At 52.0% G+C, this 21,080-nt stretch overlaps 1 protein-coding gene across 3 annotated transcripts in view; it reads left to right on the forward strand.

Moving 5' to 3' along the window:
* Positions 1–21,080, forward strand: part of LOC149358743 (uncharacterized) — a 297,550-nt gene that overhangs the window by 247,857 nt on the left and 28,613 nt on the right. For all 3 annotated transcript variants that reach the window (XM_089570924.1, XM_089570925.1, XM_089570923.1), the window contains one exon: positions 14,448–14,745. In XM_089570924.1, the coding sequence (XP_089427050.1) occupies positions 14,448–14,745 (298 nt within the window). The remainder of the gene's footprint in view (positions 1–14,447; positions 14,746–21,080) is intronic.

Raw genomic sequence — 21,080 nt, forward strand, 5'->3', positions numbered from 1 at the left:
AGTGAATGTGTGCATGATGGTGGCACTGCGATGCACTATGTTCTATACTGTGACTGAATGTGTGTATAGATGGTGACTTCTGGAGTTGATTATGTTCGCTGTGAGTGAATATGTGCACAGATGGTGACTGCGGGAGTGGAATATGCACTATTATAAGTGACTGTGCGCATTGCGGGACAGATCTGACCGGTTTTAGGACATTATTAACATACAAGTGACACTACGGTGGAGCAATTGCCGGCAAAATAAGCAAGGCTAATCCCACCTGTAGCATACAACTCAACTCAACTCCGTTTTTTCTTTTCTTCACGTTCAAGCTGACTGCAGCAGGTGTTCTTGAGCAATGGATGGCAATGCTTGTACTTGTAAAAGACAAGAGGGCGTGCCCAGATGAAGTGTGTTGCAGGTACGATACGCTTGGATGCTCTACATGTGCCATCATTAGGGTCGTCGCGAACGAGGTAAATGCATGTAAATGGGAATGCTGGCATCCTGAGGCGGTGCTGGCTCCTAATTTCCTCGTTTCGCCTATAGGAGGGCTACAGGCAGCAGCACTGAGGAATCGACATTTTGTGACACGCAAATGATTTGAGGTCACGCGCTTGTAAAGACCGCATCCGTCATACGCGCAATGAGAAGAGATAAAAGGGAATTCCCATTCAAACAAAGTTCAGGCGCGGGCAGCTTTTACCGCGGTTACATTTGGTCAGTAAGTAGTTAGGTTCTGATACACTCGAATGAACTGGTGATCTCTGGAGATGCCTGTGATTGCTTTAGTCGCATGCAGCTGCCGAAACAAGCCCCGAGACCCTGTAAAAAAAAAAAAAAAAAGCGTTTCTTATTTTTGAGCATACCTCGTTATAACGAAACAGTTTATAACGAAGTAATGGATATAACGAAGTTTTGGCGATTCCCCTTGGAAGCTCGCTCAACACGGGCCATAACGAAGTTGCGGGAATAACGAAGTAATCGCCGGGCACCTTCAACTTCGTTATAACGAGGTTCTCGTATTTGGGTGCCTTACTCAGCTACGTGAGAGCCGTCTGGCGAATGATTTTTTTTTTTGTTGACGCTATCTGTACAACTCCCCGCCACCTCTGGCTGTGCCCGAAAACCGAACTAAGCATAATCTGATTGGGTGAGTGAGAACGAGCAAGACGTTGAAGCCGGACACGCAAGAAGAAAGGAACAAGCAAATAGAGGGTTTCGCGATTCGATGTGCGGCCGATAATGGAGATGACTCACGCGACCGAGTGATGAGCGATTGATGGATGGGTGGATTGATGGTGGGAAGACGCCGCCGCTTTAAGTCCTCTTTAGGTCGGCGAACGTCTGCACTCGAAAGGAATTGGATAAGACGAAAAAAATCTGGGTCGCGTCTTTCTCGCAGACCGGGTGGTCGCGTTCGCCGAAAATTGCCTCCCGACGCGTAAAGTCGGCTCCCGCGCCTTGATAGGATTTTTTTTTGTTTATTTCTATTTCCATCGATAAGCGACGCACTGCACGCCCGACGGGGCGACGTTGACCCTTCTCGCGCCCCGTGTGCGTACACGTTCGACCGCGCGCAACACTGCGGGCGCGTATGGAGCGACTTGTCGCGCTCTCCTCCGACCAAGTACACCGAGGTAATAAAAAAGAAGAAAAAAAGAGACAATCAACAAAACTGAACTACTGGAGACAAGGAAGAAGAAACAACATGGTCTGTTCCACTTTTGAAACAGTTTTATACGTCTGCGCTGAGCTTTAAAACGAGCTCACGCATAATATATGAGGGAGCATCTGCGGGGAAGGAAATTTCGGTTTGGGGCACGCTAATCAACTTTAATTAAAACTGGCGTTCGTCCTAGCTTCTCGAGGCGGGCAGAAATGTAGGCCTGCGACCGCAGAGGCGGTTACTTTATACACTATTTTTCAGTATGTCTGTGTGCGTTTGTTTGAAATTGTCTTTATTTAATCGTTTAGGTCGCAGGTATATTTCTGAGTAAGCCTTTTTACTTTTTTGATTAATTTCTCGCGGACGCTATAATTTGGTAGCCTTATAGAACCCGCCTCGCCTGATGTACAATAATTTTCGCGTTCTACATAGCCGCGGGGTCGCGTCCATGAATAAAGCCGATGGCCCAGTGAGGAAGCAGGAAAAAAGAAAAAAAAAATAGCTGGTTTACTGCGGCGGGCCGCGTGTGAAGTATTTCTCTCGCGTTGAGGAGGGCGCCGATAACAGGCGCTCTTTTTATTGGACCTGAATAGTTTGCACGGAACATGTAGTACGTATACGAGGCCGCGGTGGTTCGAAGAGGTCTGGTCGCTGTTATACCTTGGGGGTACGCGCGTTCCGCACTACTTGCTTTCCGTCGTGCGCGGCTGCTACCAAGCTTATCTGGCGTGCTAACTTCACTCTGGCAGTTCAGAAACCTGGTTTCTACCTTGAACTTCCTAACAAACGCGTGCATGCACACAGAGAGAGGCGGGAAACTACGGGTCGTCTACATATACATGTCTCGTTATTTAAGGTATAGAGGGAGATTTGCAACGCGTCCACTGCGAGGCAAGCTTCCATTTGGAGGCTTGTTCGACTTGAAGGAGCTTGGGTGCTGTTCGCTACTGTCAGAGGTCGCTGTACAGCTAGCGTTTACCTCGCTTTGATGCTCTGAGGGCGTTGTGAAAAACGTTCTCTGGTTCTAGCGTATCATGTCTGGGTACGCCCGTGGCTGTGGCATTGTTGGTAGTGTTGGTGGTACAAGCTCGTTAATAACGCTGGCTGCTCGAGTGGGTTTTTGCGCTTGTGCATGGATGTACAGTTGAACCACGATACAACTAAGTTGAAGGGGCCCGGCGATTACTTCGTTTTAACCGTAGCTTCGTTATAGCCCGTGTTGGCAGAGCTTCCAAGGGGAATCGTCATTCCTTCGTTATACCCATTATTCGTTATAAACCGTCTCGTTATAACGAGGTTCAGTCGTTAAGTCTTCGTACACGTTGATTGGGGCCGGAAGCACTGTGCCGGTACCGTTCATGTGTGCCCTGCACATTCATGGCAAATCGCTGACATTTTTTGCAGGAGATTCATCTCTTTGTGACGCGGACAGCACACGAAAAAGCATGCGATAAATAATAGAGAATAATTATCTAATCTTACCAGTCTCTCTAACAAGCAGCATGCGCACTTCGTTAATCTTACCAGTCTCTCTAACAAGCTGCGCACTTCAGAAAGGTAGAATGCGAAGGTTAAGAAAAGGCCAGCGCAAGGTTGAACTTTGCATGCGCGTTTGTGCACGCGTGTGTGTGCGTACACATTAGAACCACAGTGAATTACAATTCTACAAACAGTTCCGTCTGGCCCGAGAAAACTTCGTATAGTTTGCCGCGCACTTCTCTACCATCTAAGTTGACACGTGGTCCAATCAGCGTCCTCAAAGCGAAACAGCAAAGCCCTGTCCAACAAACTCTCGCCAGTCTAGCTTGTAAAGTGTGGCCACACGACATACATGTGTCGCGGTGGCGCTACGCCCCGCCTGTTCCGTCACAGAACGACGTTTGTCACGCTTGTCACCTCGCGCGCCAACATTGTGTACACGACTTCCGCGGGACCCTGCGCGCCCCAGCGTGTGGGCGCAGAACAAGCAACGCTATCGAGCAGTGCAGGTTGGAGTGGCGCTCCGCGGGTCAGGCAGCCGTAGCCACCTGTCGGAACCAAGCGCACCGCTAGTTGTCAAACTGCAACAACAGGGCCGGCCGGCGTCTCTGGCGCCCTTGTTCCTCCCGTCTTGATGTGTGCAAATCTAAGCCGCAGTCGTTCTTCTCCAACGCGCGTAGAAGGAGCGCGGGGCGTCGAGTTGCACTCGGCTAATGGCTCTAACCCGATTTCCAGGCTGCTCGCTTCCGCCGGCCGACCGACACGGGTGCTGGGCCCGGCCTGCACTGCCACCGTCCCGAACGCACGGTGGCGCGCGCACTGCCCGCGATTCTCTCTCTTTCCTTCCTCCGTCGTTGTTTAATGGCTGGCCCAATTCGTGGCTACGCGTATCGTCGTGCGAAGGCAATTTATCGACCGTCGTGTAGGCATGTGTACTACATGTGTCTGCCAGCGTCCGCTTTAACGAATGTAGGCTAGCCTTACAGCGCTCGCGACAGCTAGCCACAGGCGCACGACGATGTGTCTTGCGTTTGCGTGCGTGTACGCATGTGTGTACGCTTGTTCACGTACACGTGCTACATTGTGTACGCACGTACGTACACTGTAGTGCCCTGTGAATTCTATGCCGCAACCATTACCACTGTGTGTTGCAATGTAGGAGGATGGGGAGGAGGCTTTGAGGAAAGAAAGGCGCGATAACTGTCTCACTCCGCGTGGACATCTGAAGTGCGCCCTGAGGGAAGAGGTGAAGCGAATACGTTGCGATGGCATGCATTTAGTGTCCCTATAGCTGTATGATTAAGGTCTGGTGGATAATAATGAGTAATTAACCCATCGATTTTAATCAACCTTCGGGATTTCCCAAAACATTGGACTCACATCACTCCTGCTTTGAGCTGTTCGGATAAACTGGAGGCATGAGCGCCCCCTTTCAAATGCGGCCGTTAAGTGGGCACAGTTAGGCTTAGAAATTTTTTATACTTTTTGAGATGTTTTTTTTTTAAATACAATTGGGCCTCGTCCTGCCATCTGATGGCCGCCATTGTCAGCTTAGCTGGTAGGATGAATGCAATGGGCAGGTGGTGGCCCTATCCCGTAAACTTCTGCAGGTTTTACAGGAACCTTATATGTCGGTAATGAAAGCGGGCTGTGTTTCTCCGAACCTGTCTTTCCTAACACTATATTTGTGCATTCGCCGGTACTTGCATGGAACCTCCCGCAGAAAGGGAATAAGGGGGAAAGCAAAGCAAGCAGTAAAAAACAAATGAAGTTTCGGTTTCGCTCACCTCCATGGACTGTGTGGATCGATAGTTTCAAGCCGCGACTTGATGTTGCTGTATACGTAGGTTGCATCACTAACACCGTAAGCGGCATATACATTAGTCAAGAGATTACTCGCAGCTGTAAAGTCCGCGAATTTGCTACTTACAGCCGTGCATTTTCCTTTTCATGGTCCCAGGACCGCTATACTACTCCTCTGAAGCATGTCAATATAACACTTCGTACAGTGCATGTGTGTACTTTGTGCTCTTTCCAAAAACAGAGCTCTTTACGGTCCTCGTGCTCTGCGGCTTCCCGCTAGTGCTACAATACCCTTTTGCGTCCGATCGCTTGATCTTATTTTTCTGTTCTCTTCTTATCGTCCACCGTATCCACAACTTGCCAGCCGGGCGATCATTTCGCACAGCGATGCTCGAGTCAACGACGAAAGGCTAACAGGAGAAAGTTTCAGCAGATGCCCTACAATACTGGTACATTCGTTCTAACGACTTCGTATGAATAAGGCAATCTCCATTTTCAGAGAACTATACTTGTTAATTGAAAAGATGTTAGACGTGGCCATCACTGAGCTAGCATGAGAAATGTTGCTGTGTTTCGTTGGCTGACTAAAGTTTCGTGGAGAGATTAAAGGCGCATTGATTGCATGGATATGAGAGGTATATTAACGCGTCGTAATGCGCCTGTCATGCTCACGGGGAGATCGCAAATTTTATGGCGAGATCACACGCAGGGATATCGCAGTTTTGTTCTTATTTAGTTCAGTTTTTTCTGTTTGTCCTTTTGTTTCACTGGTCTAATAATGGCCGGTCGTCACTGCAGTGCGTTTGGTGTTGTGTTTAGAGTCGTGTTTGATACGGAACCTGAAGTACAAAAAAAGCAACCAGCATGTCCCACATGCATTTTCGCGTCGACGTTTCGAAAACGCCGCAAACGGCTCGAGCAGCACACGAGGAATACCATTCAGGAAGCGACAAGCCGACCCCTACCGAACGTGTATACTACCAAAACTTCCAGGTCGACGGGGTTCGTGCTTTCGCTTTCATTCCGGTCCGCATAAATTCCGTCGTGCGTGAGTGAGTGCGGCGCTCGCACGTATATATATGTATACAAAGCAAGGAAACCCCACGGAATAAACAGCCATGTTGCACGCACAACGAAACACGCCCGAGATTCGCCGGTCACGACGCCACAGTTTGGCCTGCCTTGGCTCGGCTCCTGCTTCGATTCGGTTTGGGCCGCGAACGGGGTCGCACGGCGCCGCCACCCTCGCCCTAACTCACCTCCTCGACGTGTGTATGTGCGTGCGTGTGATGGTGCCGGACGCCTTGGCAGCGTGCGATGCCGGCGGGCCGCTCTCGTCGTATGCGGGGACCGTGACCTGCTTAGCACATTCGGCGGCTGGGCTTGGGCACGCGCCCGTGAGGCGTGCACCACCGCTCTTAGTGCTGAGGGGGAGAAGAAGAGTGTATGCCGCCGTGTGGCTGGCTGTCTGGTTGTCCCTGGAGTTCGCACTCTTCCCTTCCTGTTCGCGTGGGCGCGTTGCCCCCTTCACCCTGTGCGGTGCTCAGAGAGTGTGGAGTTTGTTAACCTCTTGCTTCACCGCGGCGGGTGGCCCGCTAACTGGCGTTTAGTACACTGGCCTCCTTGTTGAGAGGTGTGCCAGGAAGTGCAGGGCGAGGCGTTTAACTAGTGCACGGCGTTTTGGCGGGCAGTGTGAAGGGGAGTTGGTTTGGGTGTGTGAGTGTGGGGTTGAGGGAGGGGGTTGTGGGTGGGTGGCCATCTATGGGGTTGTTACAGTCTGCCTGTGAATTATGAAAAGAAAACAAAGATGTTGATAAGTGTGTTTAGTTTATCTTCTTCTCCTGCTCTTGAAGTCCTCAAGAGTAAGTAAGGGTCCACTAGTTACTACGCACAGACAAGCGTTTATGCGTTTACAGTAGTGTATGCAAGCTATTCAAATCTACAAAATTGACAGCATCGTCACTCGTAATGAGTACTAAGGTCGGGAATGTGACATCTCCCTCATATACCGCAATCCAGGAGAAGGGAGGGGGGGGAGGGAGGGGGGGGGAGCACACAGCTCAGCGCTATAACCCCAAGCGTTGATTCCATGCACAACAAAATTGACCTTCAAAACACCCATTTTCTTCTTTACCGCATTTCAAATCGTTCTGGTTCTTTGCCACCTGTCTTCCGTAACAACGATCTCCCAAGTCAAACAGAGCTGATGGCAAACTGTGTTATCGAATCTCGTGCGACACACATGTGCCATCTGATATCAGCTCAACCGAAGGTCTCCTAAGCATATGCGGCGAAATGATGCTCAGGGTTCGAACTCCTTGAGCTGGATTCTAGGCGGACTAGAACGAGATCACTAAAAACGGCACTCCAAAACGAGCTCATTCACCCCGGATTGCCCATCTTCAACCTCAGCTTTCAGCGCCAGTTCGGCGTGCAATCGATATCAACACCGTCATCTCCGCCACGTTTCGGTCCAGTCGCGTCGATTCCTCGCCGTCGACGCCGACTTGTATGCAGTATGCAGGCGCGAAGATCTGTCCGATTCATATAACCACGCCGGGGCGGCGAAGCGTGCAGCTCGTTCTCTACAGCCCGGAGGCACGCGTATCGCATACGCACTTTGCTGCAGCCAGCCACCAAAGCAAAGTTAGATAGAGAGCGAGCGGCTGCCAGCGATTTCGTCGTCCACGGCGCGTCTCTTTCTCGCTTCGGCGTCTCCGCTCGGGCGTGACGCCGCCGCCGCATGCCGATCTAGCCGTCGCTGGGCCGAGGCGGTGTTGGTTGCTAGCCTCGTGCATACCTATCCACACCACCTCGCGCCGCCTTGTTGTGTGTGTCTTTCATCTCTTCTTCTTCTTGCCCTTTCTTTTCTTTCGGCCTTTCTTCCCGCGTCGGGCGAAAGCGCCCCTTGTTGTTTGTCCGGGGTGAACGCACGATCGCCGGCGAGGATGGCGCGGCGCGGTGCGCTACACCCACTTAGCCGCGTCTTTTGCAGCGATTGAAAACTGCGTGACCGGAGTTCCGTACACCGAATCGAATCCCGGTTTTCTTGCGAAGCCGGCGTAGGGACGTGCGTGTCGTTTCGCTAAATCGGAGAGTTCGCTATAAGAGGTAGAGAACAAGGCCAATGACGAGAATGGAGTTGAGAGGCCTTCCTTCTCAAGGAGTAACGATGCGGTTGTTTGCCGATGGGTTGTTTGCATCGAGGCTGGCTAGCAGGTGCAAGGCGATTGACCCCGGCGTCATGACAATAGGTCGATGCCATTGACCAGAGAGCGCGGGCCCCTTTGAGAGGCATTTGCCGCTTTGTTCTTGAGCGGCATCCGGCTATGTAGCTCAAGTCACGGTGGCAGAATATTCCTCGCCGCAGCTTTTTTTCGGCGGTGCATGAATGGTACTTAATATCTATCACGCGAAGCGAAAAATAAAAGTACATTCTTGCGTTCATATACATGGCAACCCAACATCGAACTTGTTCGCCCTCCGGGTCGGACTGAGAGCTGCTGCAAGCTTGCAGCTCGCATTGTACGCAACTGTATAGCAAGAATGCGCATACGAGGGCAGGCCCGACTGGACAGAACTCTGCACCTGATAAGCATGTTTGACGCTGAGGAGAAAAAAAAAAAAACGGTCTGCGCCCTCTTGCTGATGTGATCGGTGTTTTCCGACAGCTGCACATCGTGGCAGCGTGATCATGGCTGCGTAAGGACAAGGCGGTATCGTTGTGCACGGCGGACTCTTGTTTCGTGCTTCGTGCTTGTGGAGTGTGCGGGCGTTCTGCCTAGTGCCGCATTCCACGCCACCGGTGATGTAAGACGGCACGAGGCCAATGTTGCTGTCAGTGCCACTTCCATCCTGCTCCTCCAGATACGAAGAAAATACTGTCCTCATCTTTTATTATTGTTATTTTTATTGAGAGGAAGAGAAAGCGAATGCTATCGGTCCCTGTAGTATGCTGTCGGCGCCTTGCACCTTGCCTGAAATGAGAGAGTGCAGAGAGTCGAAGATATTAAGAAAGAAGCCAACTTCACCGGGGCCATTGAGGTGCGTACGAACGAAACTCGTTCCTAAACGACGCAGGGGAAAGCGATGGACGCAGCGAAAGTGAGAGCACGGCCGATATTAGAGGGGAATGATAAATGACGTTAAGGACGTCCGGTGGGGATGCCGTGTGCTGCCGAAGACAAGTTTCTCCGCTGCATCGAGCTAATAGGCGCCATCTTGTCCGGTGCTTGTGAAGGGCGTCTCGGGTCCCTGCTCCGACGTAATTGTGGCCGCGACGTCTCGGATAGCGTTGCTGCGCGCGTAATCGGACGCTTGGCTGGTCGTTAGCGGCGCAAGGGGAGTTGACCCCGTGCTAGAGGACGTGGGTGAGCCTTCTTTGCGGACTTCCTGGAGCGAAGTTTCTAACAGAAGAACGAGGGATTATGGATGGAACGTGAAGTATAGAGTGGCTATGCATGCCTGCATGCAGTAAGCCGTATGCAAAGAACTTTAAAATGCTGTTCCACGGGCTCGAATGTCTTGTGTCGTCTTACCACACCGTGTGTTCGACGCACAATGTCGACCTCGGATTTTCGAATCCATTCGTAAGGCTTTTGAAAGCAGCAGTTCACTCTGCCCACATTTGTGAGATTTCTTCAAGCCGCCCAGGTTCAGAATAAGACTGCCATTTCAGAAATGGCATCATCATCTTCATGAGTACATGTGTGCTTGTGTGTGATTGCACTTCTGTATGACGGCTGCTCGGGAGCAGACGAGCAGCCGGAATTGTGTCACGTCAGCAGAACAGCCGCGAGCAGACGACGCTGCAACTGGCAAGCGCTCTGTGCGCATGCGTGTACTCCCGTCTGTTCCTCCCCTTCGGTCCTGCATGAGACGCTGAACCTGTACATGCACAGAGATGGGATTGAAATGGGGCTATGCATTAGGCCTGGCCGCGCATAATTTTCTCAGCTCCCGCGCATTTCGCGTGCCGGCCCGCGAACAATGGTTTGCCTCGGGGCAATCGTGCAGATGGACCACGCACGCGCGTGCTCCACATTTGTGTGTCATGGCCGGGGAGTTTCGGTGGAGCTGCGCCGCATTCAATCACAGATCGGCCTCGCGTCGATGCCAACGAGCCTGCGTTGTCGAACCTGTGCGAACAAGCGTGACTGCTTCACCACGTGCTGATGGACGGGCTGTTCCTTTAGGGGCCTCCAAGGCTCTTGATCCAGAACTTTGGCGCGTTGAAACCATCGAGGATGTGCCTCCGTGTATGCGTTTTCTTTGTATTCGGGCAATTATTCCTGGACCCGTGTCTAACGAGAGCGTTATTAATGATTACTTCATTAGCCTCGAGTAATCAGCTTCCAGTCGCGAGAGGCGCCTCAAGTTTGTTCTGAAATGAATTCCAGATGTTTGCAGGCGTGAATTTCCAAGATTCATTCGCGAACTGTGTGTGAGAAATGACCATAAAATTCACAACTTTGCGCAAAAAGTTTGTTCCCTTTCATATTGCTCACGACTGTACATTACAGACGCAGGGGCGCGGAAATCCATTGGTTCCATATTCAACATAAGAGTATAGCGCGCGCGCGCGCCACCTGTCTCGCCATTAAAGAGCGCGCCCATGCGAGCAAAGGAAGCACTGTATAGGAACACTTGACGCGCTTCCTCCGCATTGCCCACCAACGGATAAATCGCGTAGCGACAAACGTGCGCGATTCGCCACCGCGGCGCGCGCCATACACTTTGCAGGCAGCAGCTGAGGACAGATGGCCTGCGCCGGCCCCGCTGTACGCCATTACGCTCGTGTACGATTCCAGTCCCGCGCGCAAGGTGTGATCGCGTGGGCAGTGCTTGTTACGGAGCTGAGGCAGCTCGCCAGGGGCGCTGGGCGTGGGTTCGTCCGCCGCCACCGGCCGCAGGAGCTGTTCACCTCAAGCCGTCCCCTCAGCACCTGTGACTTGTGTGCTTCCTACGCGTGCTGTCCACGGCGCATATGCGCTACCGCGGAGCAACTGATGCGGAGTCCCAGGGGGAGATTTACCGTCGTCGCCTCCGCTTCTGTTTGTTCCCGGGAGCCGGGAGCTCACCGCTGAGAGCTTAATAACGTACCGTGTGAGGAGAGGGGGCGAAGAAAGGGAAAGGGTTCGCGAAGAAAGACGGCGGACTTGGCTCGAGCCCAGTGGATTGGGGCAATGGAAATGAGGTCGAGCTGAGATTTTCGCCTGTCTGGAACGAATCACAGTTCGCTCGTTGGATGGCCTCCTCTGTTTAGAGTTAGTTGTCTCAACGTTCGGCTTCTCCGTATTGGGTGAATGACAGCTGAGCCACTTTGAATCACGGACTGAATTTAGTGACGCCGTGGTATAATACCGAAAGGACGTATTTCTTCTCTGTGCGGTATGTGGGTAGGCCAATATATCGGCTTGCCATAGGAGGCTGATAACGGGTAAAAATTCGAAAGTTGATGTCCATATTAAGGGTATACCTAACCCCATTACCGTACCGAACAGCGGCTGCCACTAGAGAGGTTGAGATCGTTGCTGCAGGTGGGGTTAGCCTTGCGGATTCTACGGGCAATTGCTCCACCGTAGCGACAGTTAAATGCTAAATAAGGTCCACAAAACCGGTACCTGAATGACCTACATAGGTTCAAACACAATCACCTATGACAAATAGTTAACTCCTGCTGTCGCCATCTGGAGTCCTCTTACCACCTTAATCGGAGGGGTTGGCAATCTACTTTTGGCACTCTAATTTAAGCAATCTAGTTTATGCATTCCTGTTTAGAGGGCGGGAATAAGCTATATACGCGTCATACTGCTGGCCCGGTTGCATCGAAATCTATGTACAGACTTCGGCGCCGAAATCCTTGGTACAACTCTCGTGCAACGAGCGCTGCTCCTGAATGCGGCAGCACACTACTTTCTACTGTACTTGTAGACTTCTAGAGGTAACAGCCGCGTCCCGAGAGTTGCTCTCATTTCGGTGCTGCCCGTGTTGCTCCAAGGGTTGGAACCGTGGTTCTTTGTGAGTATTTTCTGACACGTACAACTATTCAATCGTGCGAAAGGCGCAACTTCGTGGTCGCTTTGTTGGGCCAACTATGCAGGAAAAAAAAATAATAAACGAAAGGTTTTAAGGGGAAAGACGCTGAGAAGTCTGAGCTTCCTTTGGTTGATGGGAGACGGAGCAAGCATTCTATGTTGCACATTGCTTCTACTCCTTGGTCAAGCGCTGCTGCAACCGGCGATATGCCACCACCGCAGGTGCCGCGCCTGCATGCAGCGTGTGTTATGTCGGACGCATTGTGCTAAGCTCCGCCGACGATGCCTGAACGCCGCGAGCCTCGCCACAGGCGTTCATTACGCTCTACATATGCGATCCGGAGCTTCTCAGGCCCACAATCTTGCAGCTCATAAATCTACCGTTCGCCCATGTACTTAGGCGACTATACGCACCACGCCTCGTAGGCGGTGGCCTTATTTCATGAACTTCCTTTCTTCCTTTTACATCCTCGCTCGCGGCAGCCACGTCTACGGCGGCCATATAGCCCCATCCTCCACGGCAAGCTCGAGTCATCCAATAATGCTTCGCCCAATCTAATACACGGCTTCGGTAACGGGCGGTCGCGTGGAAGCGCGTCGGATGCGCGCCGCGCAGGAATTGGCGGGCGGGCACCGCGCTGCCGCCTTTCTCATCGACGGGCCGATCTCTGGAATGGTGCGAGACGACGAAGCGCGCCCTGCAGCTCTCGCGCATGCATTGGGCAAGCAAGCGCGTCGCCATGAATTATTCATAACCGGGTGGTGGTAACAAGAGCGCCACGCAGCCGCGACGCCGCGCTGCCCCTCAGCAGCTTGGTGTGACCGGGCCCGGCAATTTTCGCAGAGCTCTCGTTGGCCGGGAGAAGACGTTCCGCGACGACGCGGGAGCGAGAGAAGCCGGCAGCGCGATTCTGCTAAATGACCGCCGCCAAGTAGTCGCGTCGCGATCTGATCTCGTGCCACCGTGCGACCGTTCGACGTTCGCCTTTGCACCTTCACTGTCGCGATCGTGGCGATGGTTTCAAAATGATCTGCAATGGTTCTGTGAGGGTTTGGGATGTCTGAATGAAAGCTGACCTGCCTCCTTTCAGTGGGCCTTCAGGACACTGGGCTTTGGTCTTGATATGTAGAACCCACTACGGTAGCAAGGGGCGGTCAGCTTTGAGCTCAAGGCCTCGTGATCTGCAGTCTCGCCGGCAGCGGCCGCATTTCGGGGAGGTGAAATGCAAATAAGCTCGTGTGTCGTGCAGTGTCAGTAGAGGCCGATATTTATCCGGAACCCTCCACTGCAGCGTTTCTCATAGAACGCGTGGTGCAGGGTTGGGACGCTAAACCTTGGTCTTCGGGATTTCTTGTGAATCGTATTTGTTCCCGAGCACTGCCCGGGATAAGACTCTTTCACTAGTTCGGCGCCATCTTCTTCTCGTGTAATCGTACTACTTGCAGAAACGTCGTTGCTGGAACATGTTCGATTTCTCAATGTCTAGCTTCTATGATGACACTAATGGGACTGGTTCCAGCGAATGTCGAAGAACTAGAACTTTTCGACGTGCACTGTTTTCGCGCAGCCCTTGCTTGCGCAGTTGTCCGTGCATACTTTCCAGGTTTAATGGCCTTGGAGGCGGGCCTCACCTTTTTCGGAGTGCTGTGGTCTAAGTTGAAAAGGGATCCTCCAGCCGGCTGCATTGCTTTATAACGCGACGTAAAACTAACGTTTTCACTCGTTCGCACCAAAAGGGGATGAAAGTTCTGGTAGTCCTTTTACAGCGATAGCTATTAAAGGGCCGTTGAGGGTTGAGCGTTGGCGTTGTAGCAGTAGTCGGCGTAACCGGAGGGTGGTAGCCACAGTAACCACCCTTGTGGAACGAGGAGTTATATAGGTTGCAATAACGTCACTCGCAACGTCACTGGAACGCACCAAGGCAACGAATGCACCACGCTGAGTGGTCCGAAACCGGTGACGTCATGTGTGACAACGTACTTGCTGTGCCTCGCAATTCCTCCCACTGTTGTGACGACCTCCCGAAACACATGCACAGACCTCATCTTTCAGAATCAGGGATTTATTTCACCACAACTAGAACGCATCTCGTGCCACTTCTCAGGTCACAAGGCTTCCTTCAGGGCTATCGAGAACCGGGAGAAAAGTGCTTCTTGAAGAGCGAGTGTGTCTGAAAAATGAAAAGAGTGGTCTGTAACTGAACATTATGCTTGTCGATCTTAAATTCGTTTCATCAATATATCGCGAAACGAAAATATGTCAGGAGCTGTCGCTGAATCTCGCGTTGCACCGAGATTCATGTGAGTTCCCCCCCCCCTCCCCCTCAAGTTTCCGATGTTCTGATCACTGCGCGAAGTCTTTGTCCTTCGGTGCCTGCTCTATGACTGATGACGCCAATTGTGATGATGATGATGATGCCTTGATTTGGGTCTTCCGTCACCAACGTCAATCCCTCCTTCTTCTTGCTGTGCAGGAAAGTATGCCGCAACTGCAAGTGTCCCCGGGAGGAGCACCAGGATGGCCCCATGGCGGCCAACCAGGCCGAGGTGGACCGGCTGCTGCAGAAGGCCTCGTCGCCGGCATTCGCCACTTCGCCGCAGCCGCACCACCCACACCACCAGCAACATCCTCCCGTGCACTCAGCGGCCACGGGGCCCAACCCGGGGCCCGGCACCACCGAGGCCGTCCAGCGCCAGTCGCACTCCGACGACGACAGCGGCTGCGCGCTGGAGGAGTACACCTGGGTGCCCCCCGGGCTCAAGCCCGAACAGGTACGCTATGCGGGCACGGAGGCTTGCGTCACCCTGACACTGCTCCTGAACTGCACTAGGACTGCACCAGCAATGCACATGCTGTTCATTTCGAACTGCACTTGCACTGTAACAGAACTTCACAAGGAATTTCGATGGAGGCGAAATTCTAGAGGCCCGTGTGCTGTGCGATGTCAGTGCACGTTAAAGAACCCCAAGTGGTCGAAATTTCCGGAGCCCTTCACTACGGCGTCTCTCATAGCCTCAGTCGCTTTGGGACGTTAAACGCCAATAAACCAAACCAAACCTTAATTACATTATGAGCTGGCTATGCGATAGCAATAGAAAGAAGTGTATAATGTCTTTACTTGAAGTGAAGTCATTTCCGGTCTGGTGGCGTCTCTTCTAGCCAATGGACGAATTTTTTGACCGACGAAACATGCTTTTTCTGTGTACACCTTTGTTATGTGTGCACCTCCGGTTATATATACTTTTTGCAATGCGCACCTTGCCAGTCATCCCTTACGTCTAAACCTAGCCGCCTGCAAAGAAGCTTGATCTAAGACTGAGGGCAGCACAGTGAGTGATAGAGTCGGTTACAACTCAAGAACTAAGCGGCAGCTGCCCCTCAAACAAGGCTTTCTTGCCAATTTCATCGACCGACTGCCATGACGTCGGGATTAATCCCCTTTCTGCTGGCGTGACATAGCAGGGGGTGGCAGATGAAATGGGATTAAGGATGGCTTAGTCGAAATAACCGCGAGGTCTTGAAAATCGGTTGACGCCATTAGCTGAAGGGCCTTCTTTGGAGGGCATCTGCCGCTTGGTTGTTGAGTAGCAACTGACTACAGAAAGTTTTGGTTTGCGGTTTAGTTTAGGGGGGTTTGACGTCCCAAAGAGACTCAGGCTATGAGGAACGTCGTGGTGAAGGGCTCCGGTAATTTCGACCACCTGGGGTTCTTTAACGTGCACTGACATCGCACAGCACACGGGCCTCTAGAATTTCGCCTCCATCGAAATTCGACAGCTGCGGCAGGGATCGAACCCGCCTTTTTCGGATCAGCAGCCGAGCGCCATAACCACTGGGGCACCGCGGCGGCTGCTACAGAAAGGAAGGTGATTAATGTAACGGTGGCTCAGTGGTTACGAGGATTACATCACTGGAGATCATATATGTAGAGGCTTTCGAGATCTACTAGGCCTGACTTGGCTTATTATGATAGTTATCTGACGAAGGTTTCTCAGCAACAAAAGAAAAAAAAAAGAAGCTAGACAAGATAGGTTAGAAGTGTGCAGCTCGTGCCTACCCGCGTCCTATCGTTCGCCTTTCGTTGTAGGTTTACTACACTGCAGCTTCACTGCACTGACAAGTAGCTTCCTCTTCCTCTCGCTCTCTTCCGTTAGAAAGAAAAAGCTGTCACAACGGGACCTATCCGGCCGGCCAGTTCGCGCTCGTGCGTTGGGTGTGCCCGCCGCATATCCCGTGGGCTTACATTTCAAAATAGGCAACGAAGCGACCGGAGTCGGGTTGCGCAAGCGAGTCACGGAAGGTGAAAGTTAATTCGACCGGTTTTCGGGGCCATTGACTACGGAATGTGCTTCGAGAAAGGGCGGGGGAAGCCGGTGCAGGTCTGCACTCTGGGCAGGGACAGGACGGTGGCAATTGCGCAACGGTGGTGCTCTGTCAAAGGCGCCGGATTATAGGATGGAGCCTGCAGAGTGGGCGCAGTAAAAACAGGGGGGAGAGTGAGGAGTGGGTCCGAGAAAGCGAGCTCGAATAATCCCTGCGGGCGGTGATGGCGTCGGTGCCGCCAATTACTGCTATTTGAAACGGCCCCGCGCGCCCCTGGCCCTATACGTGGAGGCCCCAAGCACGGCAGGATTATTGCCTCGTCGGTCCCCATCTTTCTGCTGCCCCGCTATTCGTCTCTCCGCTGCCTCCTCGGCGATTCAGAATGGCTGATAATGATGCACGGAGGAAGGCGCGATCACGTGTCGAGCTGCATGCCGCGCGTTTCGCTTTATTTTAGTAGCCTCTGGACTGCGCACAACATGCAGTGAGGCTCCTCCGGCGGCAGCGGCGTTCGTTGCGCGGCTGATTCCGAGGGGTGCCGAATATTCATGCAGGAAAGCGAATATAGGTGTACACGAGCGCCCCTTGCGCCGAGTAGGCATGATGCGGGTCCTTTTCATATTGGAGTAAAAGAATACTTTTTCTCCATGCACGTCAAATCATCTGTTTCGGAAGTGTACTTTTTGTAACCTTGGGTCTGAAGCTATTGCTATCGTCTTAAACTAAAATTTTAAACTATTATCGGTTAATTAAAACTATTATCACGAAGGAGCGGCAACTTCTGCTGCGTGTGCATTTAGGACAGTATACGCATACGTATTTAAGTCAAAATTTCAGTCTTAGATTAAATCCTGATAAACTTGGCTCTTGCTCGGCCGCTGTGTGAGGACTGCAAGATGAACGAGTTGGAAACTTAAGTTGTGAGTCGGCGCTTATGGCGTGTGTGTGTGTTTCTTCGTTGTGCTTCGTCTAATTTGCGCTGTTCCCCAAAACTGCGATGTCATCCTGAAGGCAGCACACATAGCGCAACATCGCACATAATTTGAAGTATGTAGACCTCCAGCGCTGCGTGGCATCCCGGCGCCACGAGAGCGTGTAAATCTGGCATTGGGAATAGGATCGTGATACCGCTTTCTTCAAACATATTCGAATGCTGGTTAATAAGCCGTAAGCGGTTTGACTTCGTCGGTCTGAGGAGGTAAACAATTTTCGCTTTTCCTCTGTCCTTGTGGTTCGCTTCCATTGAAAAAGTCCGACGCATAAGCTGGTCCTCACGCTCCACCGTTCTGATCGAGGATTTGCGTATGCCCCTTGCATTTTGCTGGTCGTATTCGGGTCTTGCTTACCGCAAAAGTAAACAGGAATATCTGATGTGCGTCAGGCATTCGAAGTATAGTATATACCATTCACCGCACGGTTTCTTACAGTTACTGAGCAGTTACCGCAGAGAGGACTTCCGGTAATGTTAAGACGCCGGTGGTAGCAACACCTTTAAGTTCAGGTTTCTTGGTACATTAGGCCATTGAGGGTGTAATGCGCCAAACGCAAACAACCGCTATACTCTGCGCATGTTTTGAGCGCAAAAGGAAAGCGACCGCGGGAGGAAAGACAACAGAGGCGCATTTCTTTCCGCGGTCCTCGTCTTTTTGCGCTCAGAACATGTACGGCCAGCGCCATTTCGCCCAACTTTCCGTTTTACGGCGGTACATATGCTGCATGCGCGCGGAACATGCTCCAGGCACCGTGTTTGCAGATAAACGATGTAAACTGTTTTGCCTGCAGACGTAGCCTCATTTTTTACTTACTGAGCAAGTTCGAGAGCCTCGGCAGGGATGCATGCAATTTGTTAGCCAGCGCAGGACGTGGACTGCTTCTATATACTCTCCAGTTTTTCCATGTGTATGTATGTGCCCGGAGTATCGTACTCACCTGCCTCTCAGCCTTTTCTCGTTTTGCTTCCTTATTTATATATGAAACTTCTCTCGTCGTCCTGTTCTATACATGGCCTCGATAACAGCGGCGGCCACTTAAGTAGAGGACTGCCTTTTTTGTCCGCCCTTTTATGTTGGGCGGACGTTCCTTGAGGTCGTCGGCTGTGCTTTAGGCATAAAAAAAAAGAGAGGGAGGTAGAGCAACATCCACGGATGTCAGGCACGCTGGGGATAATCACGGGGTGGTCGTAAAAACAGAGCGCCTGGACCTCGCCATCTGCGACAGTCGAGCTTTTGACGCTGCGCTTCCTAAGAGGGGGCTCAAGCGCGCTCGGAAAATTGTTCGTCCCTTTTAATGCTCCGTCGTCTTACCTTGACCTCTCCTTTCTCTCGCCTGATTACTTCGGGAATCGGTGATTACTGGGATCACTGTCCAGCGCAGGTCCCCCAAGACGGTGCCGCCCCATACACTATATGCTCACAGTGTATACAGCGCTGTGTGTTGTGTCGAGCAATTGCATTCGTTTCTAATGCGCGCATATGGTGGGTACACACACCATTTCCGAGCCACTGTAATCTTCGGCATGCGCCTTCTTATTGGGCTCTTCCGAACTTCGCGGTGGCTTCGAATGTGGGTGGCATTTTGTCAATGATAACACTTACACGAAGCGCCTGAACTTGCTGCAGTGCTTTCGTCTATCCGCACTCAATGTGCGCGCTTGTGAATGGCACTTTTGCACTCTTCCTGGTGGCCGCCGTGGGTCACATGAACACTGCAGGCATTTTTTCTTCAGCCCCCCCCCCCCCCCCCCCCCATCTCCCTATACACCGGCGCGCATGACCTTGACGGCTCAAGTCTACCTGGAAAGTGGAAGCTTTTATGTGTACGATGATTTCTCCGAAGCGTTTGGACCCAGAGAAGCCGTTCATCAGTCCAAGGGAAAACAGTTGTGACGTTCCGTGCGTGAGCTACCAGGGCCCATATCTTCGGCGGAATCTTCTCTGTGCTCAACCGTCCTACTCCCTTGTCTCCCCTTAAACGGTCCGCGTTCGGCGGCGCCGCGTAGACGGAGCCCCCAGCGGCGGCAAAGCCACTGAAGGGGTACGGTCCGCGTTCGGCGGCGCCGCGTTGACGGAGCCCCCAGCGGCGGCAAGCCACTGAAGGAGTACAATGGTACAAAAGCTGCCGGCGGGAGACAAACGACATTCCAACGAGGGAGGTCGGGGGTGCCACAGGCGCCGCCGTGGAAAGGAGGAAGAAAGAAACAATCCAGCCTGGGAGACAGGAGATCGGGCGTGGCCGGCGGAGCAGATATAGCTGGCGAGTGCGGACGAAAGGCACGCTGAGGACGACATCGTTCACGAAAAGGGTCCTTCAGCGCCGAAGCCGGACGGCGCGCAGCTTCTGCCAGCAACCGACGGATCGCAACTCCGGAGCCCCTCCATCGCCCCCATGACGGCGTCGCCACGTAAGCTCGGGCACCCCAGCCTCTGATGTACAATGTATAATTATTGATTACATCATTTTGTTTAAACTGAGCCATACGGTGTCTTCTTGCCTCTCCGTCCCGTGTGGACCTGCGCATTATGTGGGGTCGTCACACAGTAGTATCCATCGGTAAACAGATGGATACACTCCACACGATTACGCCTATAAGGGTGTAAAAAGGGAGTAAACTGTCCTCTATAGTGTACCCGCTTTTATAAACGGAAGTGCGCTAAAAGATAGCTACTCTCTTTTCACTCCTTTCTGTTTAGCGTGTAGCCGGCGGCGGCACTAGCGATCGAACCTTGCAGGTCCCGGATACGGGAAGTTGTACGGTATGACGTACTACGCCGACGGTGAAGCCTCCGGAGAAAGTCTTACCACACAGCTGTATCTGTGTAACTCCTGCACATTTGCGCCCTCCCTCGTGAAGAGGAAGTGGCTGTGATGTTAGCCGTGCTGCATAAAGTGACCAGTCGAAGCCTACTGTTTTTGCTGAGGCCACCTTTCTAACGCCTTTGTGAAGGAGAACATATGCTCGTTCCTTCTTTCTTTGCCTGATTTTGTGGCTTAAAGCAGAAAGAGAATAGCCTTGAATAGACAGCAAATGCGCGTTGGTGAAAGCCGAAATAAGTTTCAAGTGGTCTGTTTACATCTTAGATGTGGGTAGGTCCGGGTAAAAAGTGATCGGAGGTCACTTGAAGGACCCCGGGATCCCCCTTTACATAGCATACAGCAGGAAAATGAGACACATTACATTGCAAATATCAAATGATCGGCTTTATAATTCACACAACACTTCCAAGACAGGTACAGTATATACATACATGATATTTTAGACCTATGGACTAAACGATGCATCCTAACAACATTTCTTTTTTATGTTAAACCAGCTCGAAAATTACTGACAAGGAGAAACAGATTTTGACAGGACGTCTCATGCGTAGGGCAGGTAAGCAGTAGCCTGTTAAGATAGCAAAGAAAGTCGTAAATAGTTCCGAAGGAATAGAGGTGAAGTGGAGGGCTGCAGAGGCACAGGTGAATTTATGTGGTTGGGGAGTTCTGTGACTGTGGCTCCTCGAGAGGCGCGTAATTGGAAACCACTTGTTCCGCAGAGGACTCGAGCTGACTTATGACGGTAATGATGATAATTGTGAAGACTATTTGCCTCCCGGACTGCTGTGCCCCGGACAAAAGTGAGCGTTCATGATGTAAGAAGCACCAGTGACGCTAAGTGAGGTGCGCCTGAGGGCCACATATCTTCCTTCTGGCGTGTGTGTGGTCAAACTTCTCTGTCCTTTCTGTTCTTTTTCGCCACACAGCAGCAGTTGCGTTTTCCAGTGCGACGACTCTTCGTTGAAAAAAA

Source organism: Amblyomma mixtum, chromosome 2 (assembly GCF_055824585.1).
Source record: "Amblyomma mixtum isolate Tamu chromosome 2, ASM5582458v1, whole genome shotgun sequence".
Classification (NCBI taxonomy): Eukaryota; Metazoa; Arthropoda; class Arachnida; order Ixodida; family Ixodidae; genus Amblyomma; species Amblyomma mixtum.